The sequence below is a fragment of the Poromitra crassiceps genome, assembly GCF_964638095.1.
Source record: "Poromitra crassiceps genome assembly, chromosome: 16".
NCBI lineage: Eukaryota > Metazoa > Chordata > Actinopteri > Beryciformes > Melamphaidae > Poromitra > Poromitra crassiceps.
The window spans coordinates 22,384,508-22,406,588 of record NC_139645.1 but is presented as its reverse complement, the minus strand read 5'-3'; the positions used below and the strand labels follow the sequence as shown (position 1 = coordinate 22,406,588).

At 46.7% G+C, this 22,081-nt stretch overlaps 2 protein-coding genes across 2 annotated transcripts in view; both read right to left on the bottom strand.

The window, feature by feature from the left end:
- The window catches only part of LOC310791526 (synapse-associated protein 1-like), a gene marked incomplete at both ends in the record, with an annotated part of 582,682 nt that overhangs the window by 537,722 nt on the left and 22,879 nt on the right, over nucleotides 1-22,081 (bottom strand). The gene's annotated exons all lie outside the window — the stretch shown is intronic.
- The window catches only part of LOC310791104 (NLR family CARD domain-containing protein 3-like), a gene marked incomplete at both ends in the record, with an annotated part of 68,127 nt that overhangs the window by 45,073 nt on the left and 973 nt on the right, over nucleotides 1-22,081 (bottom strand). Inside the window, 2 exons of the mRNA XM_083652805.1 lie at nucleotides 4,634-5,111; nucleotides 5,381-5,474. Coding sequence (XP_083508931.1) covers nucleotides 4,634-5,111; nucleotides 5,381-5,474 — 572 coding nt within the window. The remainder of the gene's footprint in view (nucleotides 1-4,633; nucleotides 5,112-5,380; nucleotides 5,475-22,081) is intronic.

Here is a 22,081-nt window from a genome sequence, read left to right as displayed (position 1 = left end):
TACATTCAGAAAAAATGTAAACAGGTCTTAACAAGTCAAATGAGATCAAAATGAGCAAAACTCAAATATAATGTTCAACTGTGGCTTGACAGCATCTTCCAGCTACAGCTTGCACACCTGATTCAAATGAATTAGATGAGGTGCCCCAAATGGTAAATGGACTGCATTTATATAGCGCTTTTATCCAAAGCGGTTTACAATGTGCCTACATTCACCCATTCACACACCGAGGGCGGCCAGCTGCCACGCAGGGTGCTGGCACAGCCATCAGGAGCATTTTGGGGTTCAGTGTCTTGCCCAAGGACACTTCGACATGCGGACTGGAGGAGCCGGGGATCGAACCACCAACCTTCCGATTAGTGGACGACCCACTCTACCTCCTGAGCCACAGCCGCCTCAAATGATTTGTTCCTATATTGTTTTGTCAATTCTTTCACTTATAGGTGGCATCAATATCTTGACAATGAAACAAAACTCTAACAGACATAAATCACCCATTCTCCACCACCTCCCCTCTCTCTCCATGACATTAAAGCTGTTAAAGACTCTTACTCCTCTGCAGCTCCTCCTGCTTCATTCTCCTCAGGAAGAGCAGAAAAGCCTCTGTGCTCCTCCTCTGCTCTTCCTCCACACCATGCAGCACCTCCTCCTCCTCACTCTGACTCTCTGAGCATTCTGCCTCATCTGGACTCAACCTTCTCAGCTCCATCTTCACAAAGGTGACGATGTTCTCCTCAAGCAGCTGGAACAGAATAATATACATATTAAACCTTCATACTAAAATCTGCAGACAAAATGACATCCATCTTCAGAGACTGAAAGCCTGCACTGATCTAAAGAGTGCAGCATGGAGATTCAACATGATCTCACAAATAATTATGGAATAGAAATGTTGACCCACAGCACAAAGCCTTCTAGTTTCACAACAATGGCTCTAAAATGTTTGAATGTGAACATCAGTTTCTGCCTCAGTCCACAGCTACTTCCTGGTTACTGAGCCGGCTGTGACCACCGAGTTGCCCCAGTAGAGAGTTGTGGGAGCATCATCCTCGCCTCATCCCTGCCTTGGCCCCGCCCTCTAATAGCCAAACAAACTTTATTTTTGAACAATTTTAAATGTGTTTTGGTGAAAGTAGAACGTCTGGGCTGTGGACCCACGTTACTATGTCACAAGTCTTTGTGAGACTGTGTTGGGACATTATAATGATCAGAATGGTTTATATGCTGCGCCCTGCAGAACATTACAATCATGACAGTAGTCAGATAACTTTCTTAATTGTTAGAAATCCATCTTTCTTTCTTTCTTTCTTTCTTTCTTTCTTATTCTTAGTACTTATTAGGATTTTGCTTATATTATTGTAGTACTGGAGGTGTACCATTAGGGGGGGCTGTAGGGAAAGTACTGTACTGACATATTTGGGTCAAAGGTTTCTCTTGTCCATGAAATGACATCATCCTAAGATACAAAGGAAGAGCAGCTGATGTTGATGATACTGATTGAGGACGCCGACAGATGAACCACATGGATCAAAAGCAGTCTGGTAGCTGCAGTGAAGCTACTGTTTCTTGAGGACAGCTGGTCGTGTGTGGACACACAGACCTGTGAAGCTATGTTTCTTGAGGACAGCTGGTCGTGTGTGGACACACAGACCTGTGAAGCTATGTTTCTTGAGGACAGCTGGTCGTGTGTGGACACACAGACCTGTGAAGCTATGTTTCTTGAGGACAGCTGGTCGTGTGTGGACACACAGACCTGTGAAGCTATGTTTCTTGAGGACAGCTGGTCGTGTGTGGACACACAGACCTGTGAAGCTATGTTTCTTGAGGACAGCTGGTCGTGTGTGGACACACAGACCTGTGAAGCTATGTTTCTTGAGGACAGCTGGTCGTGTGTGGACACACAGACCTGTGAAGCTATGTTTCTTGAGGACAGCTGGTCGTGTGTGGACGCACAGACCTGTGAAGCTATGTTTCTTGAGGACAGCTGGTCGTGTGTGGACGCACAGACCTGTGAAGCTATGTTTCTTGAGGACAGTTGGTCGTGTGTGGACACACAGACCTGTGAAGCTATGTTTCTTGAGGACAGCTGGTCGTGTGTGGACACACAGACCTGTGAAGCTATGTTTCTTGAGGACAGCTGGTCGTGTGTGGACACACAGACCTGTGAAGCTATGTTTCTTGAGGACAGCTGGTCGTGTGTGGACGCACAGACCTGTGAAGCTATGTTTCTTGAGGACAGCTGGTCGTGTGTGGACGCACAGACCTGTGAAGCTATGTTTCTTGAGGACAGTTGGTCGTGTGTGGACACACAGACCTGTGAAGCTATGTTTCTTGAGGACAGCTGGTCGTGTGTGGACGCACAGACCTGTGAAGCTACTGTTTCTTGAGGACAGCTGGTCGTGTGTGGACACACAGACCTGTGAAGCTATGTTTCTTGAGGACAGCTGGTCGTGTGTGGACGCACAGACCTGTGAAGCTACTGTTTCTTGAGGACAGCTGGTCGTGTGTGGACGCACAGACCTGTGAAGCTACTGTTTCTTGAGGACAGCTGGTCGTGTGTGGACGCACAGACCTGTGAAGCTATGTTTCTTGAGGACAGCTGGTCGTGTGTGGACACACAGACCTGTGAAGCTATGTTTCTTGAGGACAGCTGGTCGTGTGTGGACGCACAGACCTGTGAAGCTATGTTTCTTGAGGACAGCTGGTCGTGTGTGGACGCACAGACCTGTGAAGCTATGTTTCTTGAGGACAGTTGGTCGTGTGTGGAAGCACAGACCTGTGAAGCTATGTTTCTTGAGGACAGCTGGTCGTGTGTGGACGCACAGACCTGTGAAGTTATGTTTCTTGAGGACAGCTTGTCGTGTGTGGACACAGACCTGTGAAGCTACTGTTTCTTGAGGACAGCTGGTCGTGTGTGGACGCACAGACCTGTGAAGCTATGTTTCTTTTTTTTCTTTTTTTTTTAATTTTTTTTTCACGATTTTTTATCCCATTTTATCCCCCGTTTAGTGCTCATTTTGATTACTCAATCCTGGTTGCTACTCCATCCTCTGCCGATCTGGGGAGAGCCGAGACTGATTCCATGCATCCTCCGAGACATGGGCAGTCAAGTCAGCCGCTTCTTTTCACCTGCCCGAGGGAGCTTCACCGGTAGGACATAGCACGTGGGAGGTTCACGCTATTCCAACCAGTTCCCCTCCCTCTGAACAGGCGCCCTTAACGATCAGAGGAGGAACCATATAAGCAACCAGGATGTTGCATGTTTTTGTGAAGGGGGTTCCTATATGAAGGAGACCCCCGGGAGGCACGGGGAGAACATGCAAACTCCACACAGAAAGGCCATTTTGCCGACCCCACCCGGGCGGTGGGCACTCGAGGACATGCGGACGGGCACGCATTCCTTCAGTGTTCACATCGGTCCAGGTGGGAATCGAACCCACGACCTTCGAGCTGTGAGGCGATAGTGCTTACCACTGCACCACCGTACCTCCCTGAAGCTATGTTTCTTGAGGACAGCTGGTCGTGTGTGGACACACAGACCTGTGAAGCTATGTTTCTTGAGGACAGCTGGTCGTGTGTGGACACACAGACCTGTGAAGCTATGTTTCTTGAGGACAGCTGGTCGTGTGTGGACGCACAGACATGTGAAGTTATGTTTCTTGAGGATAGCTGGTCGTGTGTGGACACACAGACCTGTGAAGCTATGTTTCTTGAGGACAGCTGGTCGTGTGTGGACGCACAGACCTGTGAAGCTATGTTTCTTGAGGACAGCTGGTCGTGTGTGGACGCACAGACATGTGAAGCTATGTTTCTTGAGGACAGTTGGTCGTGTGTGGACGCACAGACCTGTGAAGCTACTGTTTCTTGAGGACAGTTGGTCGTCTGTGGATGCACAGACCTGTAGAACTGATGATTAGGACTGTTTGGTAACTAACGTAGCAGAAGCTACGGGATTAGCAAGCAACTCCACGTGACATAATAGAGTTGCACCTTCTCAAACTAATAGGATATTTGATCATCTACATGCAACACTATCACATTTGGGGATTGTGGATTTCCTAAGCATCCAGCCTTTGAATGAAGACCAGAATAAGCGACATCCAAAGTGGTCCAACTGAAACCGATGCCATGGAGCTGGGTATCACCAAGCCAATCATGCCCAAGTTCAGAGCGACGCCATGACAGATAGCACAGAAGATCAAGAAGACCAGTGAATTAATGAACTGTAATCTTTACCCTGCTGCCTAAACAGAGATCACTTGCAAACACATAAGTGAGTAAGTTTCACTCTCACGTCAATACACTAGAGATAATAATAATAATAATAATACATTCAATTTATATAGCGCTTTTCTAAGTACTCAAAGTCGCTTTACACACAGAGTAAAATCATTTATACATTTGTAATAGGAAAATAAATAGAAAATAAGAAAATAAGAGATGGGGTTAGCAAGTGAAGGCGAGTGTGAAGAGGTGGGTTTTGAGGGCCTGTTTGAAAGATGGTAGGGTGTTTGCTTGACGGATGTGGATGGGGAGAGTGTTCCAGAGGGAGGGTGCAGCGACTGAGAAGGCCCTGTCGCCCCAGGTCCGGAGCTTGGTCCTGGGGATCTTCAAGCAGTTTGTGTCTCCAGACCTGAGGCTGCGAGTGGGGGCATGGTGGGGGAGGAGATCAGAGAGGTAGGGGGGGGCAGGTTGTTTAGGGCTTTGTAAGTGATGAGTAGTATTTTGAAGTTGATCCTATATTTGACTGGGAGCCAGTGGAGGTCATGAAGGACAGGGGTGATATGGTCTTGGCGGCGGGTGGAGGTGAGGAGGCGGGCAGCAGAGTTCTGTACATATTGAAGTTTATTGAGGATTTTGTTGGGTGAGCCATAGAGGATACTATTGCAGTAGTCGAGTCTGGAGGTTATGAGGGCATGGATGAGGGTTTCAGCGGCGGAGAAGGACAGGGAGGGGTGGAGGCGAGCAATGTTCCTGAGATGAAAGAAGGCGGTTTTGGTGACATGGTTGGCATGGGGAAGGAAGGAGAGGGTGGGGTCAAGGATGAGGCCGAGGTTGCGGACTTGGGTGGAGGGGGTGATGTTGGAGCCGTCGATGTTAAGTGTAAAGTCCTGAGCAGAGCGGGTGAGGGAGTTTGGGCCAATGATGAGGATTTCGGATTTATTGCAGTTGAGATTTCATCTTACATTGGGAATAAAGGCTAATGGTAAGGGAGGACATAAGACTTAGTGATTGGGTTAGGCCAGCAGTTCTCAAAGTTTAGACGGCGTCTCCACTGGGGGGCGCAAGACAACTTGAGAGGAGGTGCGGTCGTGAGTGGAAACATCTAAGAAGAAAATGCGCAACCAGAGACGGTGGGATATCAAATCTCTGGTGCTACTTGGCCATGCTGCACAATGGCTACGCAGCCTCCACCGCACGAATCAGCCGGGGGCGGAGCTCCTGCACTCTGGCTGCCTGAGGCGAGTGAGGAGCTGTCAGAGGAGAAGCTCCAGAGAGAAGGAAATCATGATTTCTTTAAATGTGTGTTTCACAAATCAGATCACGGCAGTTCTTTGTATGTACATCAAGCACATGTGCCCATGTTTTTGTATCTGTTGGGGAGCTATTTCTGATGAATCTTATGACATTTATGGGGCTGGGAAACTGTCTGTCCACGCTGGGCAGCCTGCAGCACACGATACAGGTTTAATGTGCAGAGAAGCAACATTTACAGGTACACACTCGCAATTTTCAAAAGCTTCCGACTGACGACTGGATGTCCCGCCTAAAGGCAGGTGATTGGAGAAATCAGAGCGGATGACTTGTTTGTATGCCTGAGTGGAACATACAACAATAATAGTAATAATGGCAATAATAATTGGTGAAAGGGGGGGGGGGGGGCACAGCTGTCTATATGTTCTCTCAGGGGGGGCTCACTCTCCCACACTTTCAAAACCCCTGGGTTAGGCATAACTTAGGGTGTGTAGTTTGTGCCTTGGTTCGTTTGTGTTCACACAGCCACAAATCAAACAGTCCAAATAGTATTGCCAAGCCTCCTGGATTGGCCAGGAGACACTCGGGTAGGCTAATAGCCTCTCGTGATGGAAAAAATTATTCGCAGAGATTTTCCTATATGATTATAGAATGCGTTTTGTTAGACCTACATTGTAGGCTATGTCGGGTGTGCGCCGTGCGAGGAGCGAGAGAGAGAGAGAGAGAGAGAGAGAGAGAGAGAGAGAGAGAGAGAGAGAGAGAGAGAGAGAGAGAAAGAGAAAGAAAGAGAGAGAGGGAGAAAGTTATTTATTTATGTAGCCTATGTATTTATTTAGCCTATTGAGTCTATCGGGAATTTGGAGATAGAAGATCAAAGACCCTTGCAACTTCTGCTATTACTATCACAGCGACTTTAGAGGATTAGCCGAGACATAGGCTACAGTATATGAACACCTGTCCTGTCAGGAATAAAATATTAATAAATAATTTAATAATAACGGACATTTCGAGGAAGACATGCAATCAGTCTGATTGTCTGATTGAACCAGACAATCTTATCACAAAGAAGGCTGGCTCTGATTACCACGACTTGTTTTCATTTATTGAATGGAGACCAGAGGTAAGTTGATTGAGTTCAAACTGCTGATGTGATGATCCAAAAATCCCCTAAAGTTTATCCATGCAAGTCACAAGTAGCCAAAACAGGATCTGAATGAAGATGTTGTTTTTAAAGGATAAAAATGCTCGTTCTTCAGGCCATTACGCACAGCGCAGCTGACTACGGCAGCTGGTTTATCAAAATATGTGCACTGTTTCCTGTAGTTGTGGCGGATCGAGGTTGGATCACGTTCTCACCACAAACGAACCGCACCAGAGTTCGTTTAAAGCGGACCGAGACCACCCTTTCTTGGCGATCTCAGTCCGCTTGTTTTGTCCCGCATCTGAGTGCGATTGCTGTGTTCACACTCCCCCAAACGAACCGCACCAAGGGGGAAAACGCTCTCTGTTTCGAAACAACTGCTCCAAACGAGATAGGTGTGAATACCCCCTTAGTAACTCCTAACCATAATAACTAGCCGTGATACAGTAGCCTCTGTCCTTTTTGTAACAGGTTGATTTCACTTGATGGTGAAGTACAAGGTGTTTTTGTGTGTAGCTGAAGTAAAATGTGTTATTTTATTTTCACACCATAAATATGGAGTCCAGGTCTGTTTGATGCTCCTGGGCAGACTGACCACTGGAAACCTCTGACCTCTCCTCGACTCTGTTGAGAGGACATGATGTATGAGGTCATACACACACACACACACACACACACACACACACAACACACACACACACACACACACACACACACACACACACACACACACACACACACACACACACACACACACACACACACACACACACACAATGAACTCAACTGGATGTGATGAAGGATCGGACCAATTCTATATCTGATAACTGTGTATCTGTTGTGATTTCAGTTTCAAATAAATACCTCTGATCAGTAGAGTGCTGTCCATCTTTGAAGTTAAAAGGGTGAGACATAGACCGGTCACTCTTCATGGACACACAGCTGGGCTCAGGGGAGTCTGCTCTCTCCTGCTGCATCCTGAGAGAAATACATTATGAACATTGTGAAGGTATCTGTGTCTTTATGAAGAAGACAATCAGGATGGGCCCTTCACAGGTTAGTCGGTTCAGGAGAGGCAGGCACACAGACTGCTGGTGGTTCAGCTGGTAGCTAGGCTGCTGCTGGGGCTTGGCCTGGTAGCTAGGCTGCTGCTGGGGCTTGGCCTGGTAGCTAGGCTGCTGCTGGGGCTTGGCCTGGTAGCTAGGCTGATAATCTATGATGCTGAGGAAGCTCTCATCATCTCAGGTAAAGAGCTCCTCAGCCAAGGCTCAGTGAACACTTGCCTACCAGCCATATTAGCAGCTGCCTGTCTGGACTCATGACTAGAAGCCCTTCCCTAACCACACACATTTTTATAAAACATTAGGTTTAGGAAAGTACAACAATGTGGTTAGGGTTAGGGTTTGGTTATGATCGTGGTTAGATAAGAAAACCCTAATCTTAACCACATCTTTTTTACTTGTCGCACGTTTTCAGGAAGAAGCAATTGCGGCGACCAATCAAATGAGTTCGGGGCGGGGTTTTCCCGGCCCATAGACCAAATCACCGTGACGTCACCATGTAAACAAATTTACTTCCGGGTACCACTTGGGGAAGGCGGCAGGTTTAAATGTGCGTGTTGTCAAATAAATGCTGTCAAACCCTCTGGTTGTTTTCGGCCGACTACTTTCAATTTAAATGGTTAAACGGTTGGTAAACATGCTTGTCCGACGTATCTAGCCTTTCTTCTGTGTTTGTTTTATGTAGTGTTAGCTAGCTAATAACGTTTGTTTGTCTGTCAAACTCGCTGTTTTTTTGCAGAGTCGTTAACGTTACAGACAGAGTAACCTCGCGTCACCAGGCCCTTCTCGGCGAGAAAGAGCCTGGTACAGACAGAGCTACTGACGCCACGTCAATTTAATTTAGCTTCAAGTCTACTCTAGTCTGGTCCAACAGGTAAATTAGCTAGTCTGGTCTCCACTAACGTTAGTGAAAGTGTTGTTATGAATGATATTAAACAACAACACAACACGGACGAACCATTTTTGTCTTCTTTGTCTGTTTTTGTCTTCAACACGTCAGTTTGTGCCGTCCACCGCCATTATAATGTGTGGACCTCAGGGGTACCCGGAAGTAAATGTAAACATCCCGCTGATTTGGTCTATACTAGGAGGAAATGTTGGTCCAGGAACAACCAGTTTGTGCTGCAACAAGTACGTACGATTTGCACCTGTGTGAGACCTGATTAATGAAACAAAGCAGTGTTTGCCTAGTACTTGGTGACGTCAGTCACCATCATGGGTGTATACGTTCCTCCACAAGCGAACGTGACTGTCGCACTGAAAGAGCTGCAACGCGCCATCAGCGCACAGGAGACAAAACAACCCGAAATGGCCCTGGTGGTGACTGGGGATTTTAACAGGGCAAACCTGAGAGGTAGAATGCACACGTTGTACCAGCACATTCACTTCCCCACGCGAGGCAGTAACACACTGGACAAATGTTACTCAAATATCCGACATGGCTACAAAGCCGTCCCTCGCCCCCCTTTCGGCAAATCTGACCACGCCTCCATTCTACTAGTACCCAGGTACCAACAAAAACTAAAAAAACAACCCCCAGCATTCCGAACCGCCCACTGCTGGTCAGACCAATCAGACGACATCCTGAGGGACTGCTTTGACCAAGTGGTGTGGGAGGAGTTCAAAGCTGCAGGAGACCTGGGTGAGTATGCAGATACGGTGTCATGCTTCATAAAGAAGTGTACTGACGACATAGTCCCCACAAAAAGAGTCAAAATAATGCCGAACCAAAAGCCCTGGGTCAACAGCGACGTCAGGGCTGCCCTTCACGCCAGGACCACCGCCTTCAGCTCTGGCACAACAGACCAATACAAGCAGGCACAATATGCCCTCCGGACCGCTATAAAAATAGCACGGAGAGATTATGGAAGGCAGCTGGAGTCAAAACTGGACACTAACAACCCCAGACACCTGTGGAGAGGGCTCCATGCTGCCACAGACTTCAAAGAGGTGAAACGACAGAACCCCAGCACGTCACCCACCCTACCGGATGAACTCAACGCGTTCTACGCTAGGTTCGACCCCTCTGCCAGAGCGCCTCCCCTCCTCCCCCCCCCTCTCCCACTCCTCTCCCCCTCTCCTCCCCCCCATCACCCCCCCCCCCTCCCTCCTCCCCCCCACCACCCCTCCTCCTCCCCTCCCCACCCCCCCTCCTCTCCTCCCCCCCCACCTCTCCCCCCCATCATCCCCCTACTCCTCTCCTCCCCCCCCTGCCACCTCTCCCCCCCCATCACCCCTCCCCCTCTCCGCCCCCCCACCACCCCTCCTCCTCTCCCCCCCCCGACCACCTCCCCTCCCCCCTTCCTCCCCCCCCACCCCTCAGCACCCCCACCCCCCCTCCCACTCCCACCTAACCACCAACCCCCCCCACCCTCCACCCCCCACAGACCGCCCCCTCACCATCACTGAGGATGAAGTGTGCCGGTCGTTCCTGCGTATCAACCCACGCAAGGCAGCCGGCCCGGACGGCATCCCCGGGCGGGTCCTCAAGGCCTGCGCCCACCAGCTGGCAGCCGTATACACAGACATCTTCAACCAGTCTCTCTCCCTCCGACGAGTTCCCTCCTGCTTCAAGGCAGCAACAATCATCCCCATTCCCAAACAGCAAAAAGTGACCAGCCTCAATGACTGGCGCCCTATAGCCCTCACGCCAATAGCCAGCAAGTGCCTTGAAAAGCTGGTCATATCAAAGATCCGCCCCACACTCCCCCCGGACCACGACCCGCTACAGTTTGCATACCGCCCCAACAGGAGCACAGCGGATGCAGTAGCACACGTGCTCCACACCGCCCTGTCCCACCTGGAGGGGAAGGACACCTATGTGAGAATGCTGTTCGTGGACTACAGCTCAGCATTCAACACCATAGTACCCTCCAGGCTGGTAAGCAAACTCAGGGACCTGGGACTAAACACAGCGATGTGCGACTGGATCCTGGACTTCCTGACAGACCGCCGCCAGGTGGTGAGGGTGGGCAACCTCACCTCCTCCCCGCTGACCATCAGCATAGGAGCGCCCCAGGGGTGCGTCTCCAGCCCCTTCTGGTACGATCTCTACACCCACGACTGCGTGGCGACTCAAACTTCAAACACCATCGTGAAGTTTGCAGACGACACAGCAGTCGTGGGGCTGATCTCGGGGGGGCGACGAGACGGCCTACAGAGAGGAGGTGAGGGTCCTGGAACAATGGTGCCAGGACAACCACCTCTCTCTGAACGTCTCCAAGACCAAGGAGATCATTGTGGACTACAGGAGAGGGGGGGGCACACACCCCCCAATCACCATCAACGGCACAGTGGTGGAAAGGGTGGACAGCTTCAAGTACCTGGGAGTCAACATCCACCAGGACCTGACCTGGGCCGGCCACACCGCCACTGTTGTCAAAAAGGCCCAACAGCGAATACACGGACTCAGGCGCCTGAAGAAGTTTGGGCTAAGGAAAGAAATCCTCAGGGACTTCTACAGAGGCACCATTGAAAGCCTGCTGACTGGCTGCTTCACCGCCTGGTACGGGAACTGTACCACCATGGACCGCAGGGCGCTACGGAGGGTGAGGCGCGCGGCCCAGCACGTAACAGGAGACGAGTTGCCAGAACTGCATGAACTGTATAACCAGCGGTGCCTCAGGAGGTCCCTGAAGATCATCAAAGACACAAACCATCCCCACAACAGCCTGTTCTCCCTGTTACCCTCAGGGAGAAGATACAGGGTTCCAAAAGCACGCACAAATCGCTTGAGGAACAGTTTCTTCCCGCAGGCCACGAGACTCCTTAACATACACAAATAGTGTAGTAGTCGTACCGTACCGTACTGCAGCTGCTACCATTATGTATGCCTAATGTTTAATTGTATGTCTAACAAGGTACATGCTATTTGCACCTGTATGTCAATTACGTCGAGTTTAAAATGTCTGAACACGTCTAACGTATGCACAATGCCTAATGTTTAATTGTATGTTTAATAAGGTACATGCTATTTGCACTGTATGTCAAATACGTCGAATTACAATGTCCGAACACGTCTAACGTATGCACATGACATGTGCACCTATGAGCAATGAATAGGCCACTGACTTGTCTCATCGCTATTCTGCCTCATTGCCTATTGCTGCTTAGTATTGCTTATTGATGCCTATTTCTTATTGCCTATTGCTCATTGCTTGTTGCCTATTTGTACTATGTCGTAAACGGAGTCCACAGCACAAGAATTTCACACGTGATACTTGTACCATGGAGTGACAATAAAAATCTTGAATCTTGAATCTTGAACTTCTCTCACTTAATATAGCTCCTTCTAATGGAGAATATGTCAAATGAAAAGTTGCAAATGGAACTGGTGTTGTCAGGTCTTGTCTGGTCTTAAATATATATGCTGCTATATATATATATATATACCGGTATATATATATATATATATATATATATATATATATATATATATATATATATATATATATATATATATATATATAGTTGTGTTGTCAGGTCTTGTCTTTTACTTGTGGAAGAAGAAAGGAAGAATAAGGAGAAACCACACTAAATGGGTATCCTGCAGCGAGAGGCGATAGACTTTACCAAAGTCACGTCGTGAAAATATCCACGTATTGGAATGATCATATGAGATGAAGTTGGAAAATGAGCAGAGCGTTTTGTGTGTTTCTCTACTCCTGACCAGCCAATCAGAGTGATTTCTCTACCCCTGACCAGCCAATCAGAGTGATTTCTCTACTCCTGACCAGCCAATCAGAGTGATTTCTCTACCCCTGACCAGCCAATCAGAGTGATTTCTCTACCCCTGACCAGCCAATCAGAGTGATTTCTCTACCCCTGACCAGCCAATCAGAGTGATTTCTCTCACCAACGACCAGACGCTGATTCAAAATGTTGAATCAGCCGGAAAAGCCACCGAAAAGCTGACTAGAGCGAATGGTGTGGGACACACCGCAAATACTAGATTGACAGACACCCAGACATGACCGACGACCAACTGTCGGCTTTGTGTGTCTGGGGCGATATTGAATTTCACAATATCGAATATGAAATTCACTATATATATATATATATATATATATAATATATATATATATATATATATATATATATATATAGTGGGTAAACTACTCACCTTGGATAGTTTACCCACCTATGTATTTACCACTACACTGTTTTAGACAGAAACTATGGAGGCATTTTTGCAGCAAAACACCTGAGAACTTGCATGATGTAATTTATACTCAGAGAGTTTCACACATCTGTGTCCTAAAGTTTAATTTACTAAACATTTACTGATCAGCAAGTGACAATCTGAATATGTATGTGGTTTGCGTGGGTGGAGGAGAGGGAGGGGCTACTCCAGAGGGAGGGGCTACTCCAGAGGGAGGGGCTACTCCAGAGGGAGGGGCTACTCCCGGCTTTCCCAAACTTGGGGTCGCATGGAATTCAATTGGAGTCCCCTAAAATGTCTAATAATTGATCGATACAAATAATTATTGTTATAATAATAAAAACACCACACCCTCAATTTAAAACAAGTGAAGCTACCCTACGTTTTCACAAAGCGTCAGCTAAATGACAGAATGCAAATGTAAATATACATACCGCTAATTGTCATGATAGACAAATAACGTGTGACCCCCTTATGAATAGAAAATACTTTCTTCAGTAGGGAGGTGGCCTTTTGAGCGATATGCTGCAGGAACTGAGCTGTAGACCTGTTAATGGGCTCTGTGTTCACCAGATATAGCCCATATCTGTAGCCTACTTAGCTCTTCTTACATTTTCATTATTCATTGTTTAATTTGAGTCATTGTTTGTTCAGCATTAATTTGCAGCCTTGTAAATACAAGCTCACCTCAATACTGTAGGATATCAAATAACATTTCCTCATTGCAGTATAACCAGTCCTCTTACCTTGTGTCTGAAGGTCCAGGTTCATTACTGAAGAATGGAGGTATGTGTTTAGACCAGTCAGTCTTCATAGACAGACAGCTGGGTACTGGAGACTCTGCTCTCTGCATGTGGTGCTGACCTCTGAAAACACAAATGTTTGATACATATCATCATTAGCTCGAGTAAAGACACACAACTTCTTGCAACGTTACAAACTCATGTAGTCCCACTGAGCGCGCTCAGTCAACGTCGGGCCGGGTACGCTTTAGAACTGAATGCCCTTCTGGGATAAATAAAGTAATCTGAATCTGAAACAAGCTGCTCTCACCCTGTTAGGTAGTAGGACCTAACACCATTTCTACATCACAGGTTAAACTCAATGGTGTTTCATTGTAGTAGACAGAATTTTGCTTTTTTGATTCAATTCGTTTTTTTAACGAATGATTTTTCCAAGTCCTGCAACAGCATTCCAAAATAGTTTACGCAATTACGCTATCCACTTCTTCATGATAAAATCTGTGTTTCTGGAATGTGATTTTGTAAAATCAGGCTGGAATTCGTATGAGATTATGTTTTTTAAAACCTTTAATCTGTTCCAAAATCATTAATTCAATCAAATCACATTTCCTCATTGCAGTATAACCAGTCCTCTTACCTTGTGTCTGAAGGTCCAGGTTTATTACTCAAGTCTGGAGGAGCATCTTTAGACCAGTCAGTCTTCATAGACAGACAGCTGGGTACTGGAGACTCTGCTCTCTGCATGTGGTGCTGACCTCTGCAAACACAAATGTTTGATACATATCATCATTAGCTCTAGTAAAGACACACAACTTCTTGCAACGTTGCACATTGTCAGTTTTTCTGACATCTGGAGTTTTTGATAACATGGTCTGTTGATAAGTGTCCAGGACGCCAGGTTTTGCATCAGTGGTAACCACGGCAACAAATGAGGAAAGAAGGCCCCTCCCATTGAGCTCTTTGACGCAGTCGTGCACGTTACAAACTCATGTAGTCCCACTGAGCGCGCTCAGTCAACGTTGGAGCTGAATAGACTTTAGAACTGATGCCATCATCACCGTACATTATCATCATCATCATAATCATCACCATCATCAGGTTTATAATGTGAGTGTGCCAGGTCTCCCAGGAAGCTGTTTCAAGCTTTTGAAGGAGCCTGATCTCATACAAGGCCTACAGGTATCAATGGACAAACATGCATACGTAAAACACACGTATCACATGACGCTTAAAGGGCCCATATTTTGCTAATATAATGTATTATTATTTTATTGTTGGCCTCCAGTAGAGTAACTTATTGCATCATTCATAGTTAAACAAGGCCAGGTCGAAACCTGGCATAGGGCCGGTGCATGGTAAAATTTCCATTTCTGCACTGCATGGCGATGTCCTGTACCACCAACTATTTATACACAGACAAAACACAGCAATGAGATCCTTTAGATTTATTTCTAAATTCCGTTTTATTTTTTCCCCAATTATTATTTTTGCTTTTTCTTTCTGTCAGACAGCCTCTTCCACACTCAAACTGAAAACCAAGCTGTGACATGATGTAAGGGTCCCACGCACCGCAATCCAAAACAGAATTATTTATCTGGACCTATTTTCCCAATTATGAAACCATTTAGGTTCTACAATAACTACGGTTACTTTAGATTTTAATAATTAGGCCTAATTCTTTTTTAATCAATTTCTGACAAATTGTACATTCCATGTTTTACAGTGAGTTAGTACACCTTTAGAAAACATACATTATGTACGCACAAGTACGCACCTTCAGTCTATGCAAACTGTACACAGTGCACACAGTTTCCAATCACACAACATGCATCCATAGCTTACACACATGAAAACAACGATGTTTTGCGTTCTACATTAATTAAATGAAGACATTACCGTTTGGCAGCTTGCTTTGTTTGTATGATAGATACGTATTGGCCAAGTATATAAACATTTAAGAGCGAAGACTTTCAGGAAGTGACACAGAGCTCGCTCTCTCTCTCTCTCTCTCTCTCTCTCTCTCTCTCTCTCTCTCTCTGGACTAGTGAGAGAGAGAGAGAGAGAGAGAGAGAGAGAGAGAGAGAGAGAGAACGAATGAACACAGCACACGGTGGGAGGGAGACAGAAGCGCTGTGCACTCGAAGTGGCAGAGCAGAGATTAGTCTCGTCGGCGGTGTGTAGAAACCTCTCCTCTGCCTGCTGCGGCGCTGCTGTGTGTGTGTGTGTGTGTGTGCGCTAGGGCTGGCACGGATCAGAAAACCCACGGATCGGATCGCGTCACGGATTTTGAGCCACGGATCACGGATTTTTCGGATCAGCAAAAAAATATATAGATCAGATTTTTTCTCTCAAAATTAGATTTTCGATTAGATTTTTTTAATACTATTATAATTCTCTAACCATTTGTTGCCCTGCACAGCTCAAAAAATATTTTTTTCTCATAAGTGACACAATGTATGCTTTTACTCTGAAGGCAGGCAAAACTTCCTGTTTTAGGTGGCACTGCTATGCCTAACTTCGTGGCTGTTGCTTGCACCAGTCACATGACACGGGTACAGACCTACAGACCAGACCAGGTCAGTCTGGAAATATAACGTTGATGCTACGTTAAGCTACTCAGTGGCCCCACGTATTGTTTTGTTGTTATGTGTCCTAAGGCAACATTTCACCGTCCGGTGATAATGTGTTTGTGAAACGTGTGCGCGTGTGTGTGTTGTGGCTCTCGTTATATTGTGCAGCGCGCAACACGCTGATCGCATTCCTGTGCTTTTTCAGAGGTGTTGAAATAAGTTTGTTGTCACGCTGTCTTTAAGGAGCCACTAGCCACAGCCTTCAGAGATACTTTACAGCGGCGACAAGGGTTGAGGAAGCTCACTTGTGCTTGCCATGATTATTCCTGTCTGTGTCTGGCTGCGCTGGGCGTTCTCATACACTAACGTTAAACGTTAAATGAAACGAAAGGGGAGGGGGGGGGGGGGGGGGGGGGGGCCGCGGACCACGACGTTCCGAACCGTGTGCCGAACCGTGGGGGCTGATCCGTACGGGTCACGGATTATCCGTGATCCGTGCCAGCCCTAGTGTGCGGGCGTGCAGACAGATAGACAGATGACCGTCAGTACGCTATGCGCGCAGCAACACAGCTGATGTAGATGCAGCCAATTGTGCTCTGGAACTTTTTGCCATTTTTTGCCATAAATGTTCGTAAAGTGGCACTTATTGAAACCTACTACCCTGCTTGTAGGCATCAAAAGTCATCAGAAATTAATGTAGTGATGAAATAAAACTTTAAATTGTAAAAAACTTTCCGGAGCTTATGGCGTCTTCTCTGCTTCTGTGCCTCTGCTTATGCCGAAATGCATGCTGGGAGTGTGGAAAGACATTTAGAACCTTAATCCGTGCTCAAATATGCAAATCGGCGACAGAGTCGAATGTAGGGGTCCTGCTGTGCATGCACAACCGGCCCCAAAAAAAACTCATTGTTTATCTTGTACTGGCTCTCACTGCCCCCTTCAGTTTGTTAGGATGATGTCATCATTCCTACTTTGATGTCGTCATTCCTACTATGATGTCATCGATCACTGATGATGTCATGATTCATAAGTGTCTTTCATGCCTTTCGCTAGTGATGTCATAGCACAGGTGATGTCATGTCTCTGATGATGTCACAAACGGTATGATGTCATAGCACAGGTGGTGTCATGCTCGGATCTATAAAGGCCTGTTCCGGCAGGCTCTGGCCAGTGATTCATAATCTAAGCTAGGATCACACCAACCTAAAGCTATCAAGTTCCACAACCCCCCAGCTTCTCAAGACGTACCAAGGGCCCTCAACTATCCGCGAATAGATCCACATGTCTAACATCGATCCTGACACAGTTCACCCTCTGTCTGAAACGCTCTGTTTTAGGTCCTGTCCCTTTAAGAACCCCCACCCTCCGGGAAATACTCCAGGCGGTCAGGAGGAGGAGGCGTAACTGCCTGTGCCTGTAACAGAGATCTCCGTGGTAATCTATCAGCGGAGACCTGCTGTGATTGAGTTCTCACGGTCCTCATGGTCGTCAAGTCGCCTTCGAAGCGTGAAATGCGATTATAACGACCTAGTTGTGTGGCTTAGCCTTCCCAAATGTTGAGGGTAGTTTTTTAGAATTTAATACATAGAATTGGGAACGTTACATTCAATTTCATTCAGACTGCCTGGCACTCAATCGCCGCCATTTTCCCCCCGGAGCTTCCACAGGAGGAGGGAGGGTGGGAGGAGGGAGGGTGTAGTGAAGCACATACAGTAGTGGAGTCACAGCCAGGTTGGAGAGAGCCTGGTGACGCGGGGTTAGGTTGACAAGTCTGCAGTGTACTGAAGCAGTCAGAACAGGGAAGGGAGGGGCAGGGAGGACGGGTGAAGGCTATGGCGCGCGCACTGCCGGCCCGGGCTAGGCTTGTCATCACCCATGGTATCAAGTCCTACCTTACGTCACTAGAACTATTGCTCTCGCACAAATCGGCACAAATCCATGTCCTCTCGTCTACGAGACTTCATGGGGGGGAGGGGGGGTTCATGGGGGTAACATTAAAACACCTTCACCTATTTATTTGAAGCTTAGCTCATGTTTAATATGACCATCCAAGATTGTAACAACATATATATGATACAAAATTAAGAAATGCATAATATGGCCCCTTTAATACAACACATAGAACATACATACATACCACATAATACTAGAGATGCACCGATTGCCATTTTCTTGGCCGATTCCGATTTCCGATTTTTTAATAGTCTGACTTGCCGATTCCGATTTTCTTTCTAAGAACAACAATTGACAGCTTACACAAACGTTTTTGTAACTTTGTTTGAAAATTAGGATTCATATAACAATTCTTATCATTTGCATGAAGTAGGACCATCTCACTCAAACACATCTCAAAATAAAAGTGTTCCAGGTTAGCCTACTGGACAGAGCTTTTTTGTGCAAATACAATGAATACAAAAATTCAATAAAATCCAATAGCAGCATTTACTTTTCCAAAAGAAAACAGGTGCAACAGAACATCAAAATGATCCATGGACAAGGAGTTTATAGCCTGGCTCCAGACCAGTCCTCTGGAGTAGAGGGGAAATGAGTTTATGAGTTACAGTAACGATCTTCAGTCTGAATATCAGGCGGAGTTTACACACAGTCCGAAATTTCGTATGCGTTTTTTTTTTATCTGCCATCTGAAAAAAGATTGTCACGCACAGAAAACCTTGCACACTTGTGAGTCCGATGCATTTTTATTATTATGGCCGTCGTTCTATTTGCAATACGAAACAAATAGTCTCTCCTGTATCCACGTTACAACATGACTGACAGGCTGAGGCAGCAGCGCTGATGTGGAATGGAGAAGGCAGGTCAGGGAATGGTTATACTGGACACAATGCTCACGTTCACCTCGCCAAGCCGGCTGGGTGCAGCAGCACTGCTTCCCGGGGAGAGAGAGCAGAGAGAGAGGGGCCAGTGAGGTGAAGCGAGCCGCTCAGACTGGACTCCAGCCGAGCGGCACTCTGACTCGGCCGCACCTCTGTCTCCACGGCTTATTTTCGACTTGCATGTGTGACAAACTGCGAGCTTTGTCTACTTCACTGACGGTGAAAAAATTCCACAACGAGGAAGGTATGCTGGCGTGTGTGGTGTGGTGGCTGGGTGCCTGTCTCGGTGCTTTGGGGTGCGCGCACGTCATGTGAAAATCGGCTCACAGAATCGGCTATTTAGAGTGACCGGAACAGATCACCGACCGAGGCCGATCACGTTAAAATCGGCCATTTCTGGTCACGTGCCGATCGATCGGTGCATCCCTACATAATACATAATACAATGACAGAGTTCCATTATCAGAGGGGTGTAGATACTCATTACAAGCAGGGCCGGTTCCAGAACAAGATGACTGGGATTCATCCTAGATAGGAAGGGGTGCACATGCACGGCCCGACCCGGGTGGCCGGCCGAAGACATTGACATGTTATTTTACTAAAAATATAGTCGAGTGGAGCACACCCAAAAATTTGACATGTTATTTTACTAAAAATATAGTCGAGTGGAGCACACCCAAAAATTTGACATGTTATTTTACTAAAAATAATGCATTTTACCATCATTTCAAGTAGAATGATACCAGCCAAGCAAGAATATTTCAAGTGTTTCAAGTGCTTTACTGAAATATTTGGACCATAAAATGATAATACAATTATCTCAACCTTAAAAGTTACATATAGGTGCCAAAAAGCCATAAATTCACATCAAAGAACAAAGAAAAACAACAATTATAATTCAAGTTTAAACAGTACCGTAAATTCCGGACTATAAGCCGCGGCTTTTTCCCCGTTTTTTGGCCTTTTTTGCCCCCTGCGGCTTATATAACGGTGCGTCTTATCTATGGATTTTTTCCAAAAAAAAAAAAAAAATCTCTCTTTTTTAGCACTCTTTCTAACTATAAATCCACTTCTGTTTTAATTTCCTCTCTTGCCCTCTTTTAACAACATAACATAACATAACATAACACAACACAGGTAAGCAGAAAGAAAAAGACGAAGCAATCACGCCATGAATGAGGAAATGACTCACCTGCTGGAGGCTGGAGATACACCGCTTGGGCTAAACTTTTACTCCGTGAAACACTATCGATTAAGTCCGACATCGCTCAGAGGTTTTGAGCAGCTTGAAAACAAGTTTGAAAACGTGCAGAAGTCCATCCACTCACTCACTAAAGAAAATAATGCAACCGTGAAGAGTTTCACTCGTGTCCAGCCATCTGGCCGAGTTAGAGCCGAAGTCCCGAACACAGTGAGAAAACCTCCCGAAGCTGCTGCTGCAGCGGGGTGCATATTGTCCGGCCAGCCGACCGAGAGGCATGCGAGCCGGGCACTATTAAACAGTTGGGGTGTGTGAGGTGGCTGGCTGTGGAGGTGGCGGTTTCTCCTCCTCCTCCTTTCTCCCGCACACCGGGCGCCTCGGCCACGTCCAGACCCCGGCCTGCCACCGAGGGCCATCTTCATCTGCCTACTCCGCTGGCCCGACCGTCAACTCATCCTCCAGGCTGCGGGGAAGAAGCCCCTCACCTGGGAGGGTACGCGCTTTTTCGTCCCGCAGGACCTCTCCGCGTTGGTGCAACAGAAACGCGCAACATACAACAGCATCATCGAGTCAATGGATATCGCTTTGGCGTACTGTACCCAGCGAGACTCGTCATAACCAGACCGGACTATCTTTAGCACTCTTTCTAACTATAAATCCACTTCTGTTTTAATTTCCTCTCTTGCCCTCTTTTCACCACACCGCGGACACTGTGTGCCCAGCGGCGGAACAAGAGCTCAAAGTGAAACTGCCGAATATCTTTTGAGTTGGACTGGTCAATAGTACTGTGAGTAACTAAAATAAAAAAATAAAAAACGGAATTCTCTCTTCTTTAGCACTCTTTCTAACTATAAATCCACTTCTGTTTTAATTTCCTCTCTTGCCCTCTTTTCACCACACCGCGGACACTGTGTGCACTGTAAAAAAAACAAAAAATACCACAATGTGTGATTTTGTCTGGGGATTAGTGACCTGACTTTTGTTTTGTTGAAATGTTAATAAATGGGAGCTTCCCCAAACAGCCATCCATTCCCGACAATCCCCTCTGTGCACGAAGCCTTACATATGGTAATTAAACATCAAAACACCCGCGGCTTATAGACCGGTGCGGCTTATAGAAGAAAAAAATAGTCACCTTTGAAGGTGCGGCTTATAGACCGGTGCGTCTTATAGTCCGGAATTTACGGTAAGTGTGCAGCTACAGCATTTATTTAAAAAAAAAATACATATATATATATATATTACCACTCTTTTAAACTGAGCATGCAGACAATTAAAATGAGGGTGCAATGCGTGCTTTTGCACCCCTGTAAAACCAGGCCTGATTACAAGTAGGATTCAAGCAGTTTTTCTTTCAGAGCTTTCTTAACACATTGAGTGCCACAGCGCTTCAGTAAAATTGTCTGCAGCCTGTGCCAGATTCACTTCCATTCAGTTGAAAACAGCTATAGAATTTTTTCTATTATGGCTATATTGACGGGGCTGGACTTTAATGAAACATTGAACACTCCTGCTTCTTCCAAAGAAGAAATTTTGTTTCTAGACAGTTCCATTATGAAATGACAGCCTCTGAAACAAGTGCACTTTCAAGGGTTTTCTGTCGTTTTTTTTAACTTTCCAAGATATAGTCACTTTTATGAATACCTTTTGCACTCTAATTTCGAGCACATTCACTGACTCTGGCTGGTGTTTTCTGATGTGGTGGCGTGGTGTGGTTTCTTTGCAGCCTGCGTGCCCCCCCCCCTCTCCCCCCTCCCCCCCCCCCCCCCCCCTCTCCCCCCTCTCCACCTCTGAGCTGCGGGCTCCTCCCACACGCACAGAGTTTGTTTTCTCGACTCCGTTTTTGCCCCGGACGGATCCCAGCGCGCATCAAGGAAATGATGCGCGCTGGCAAA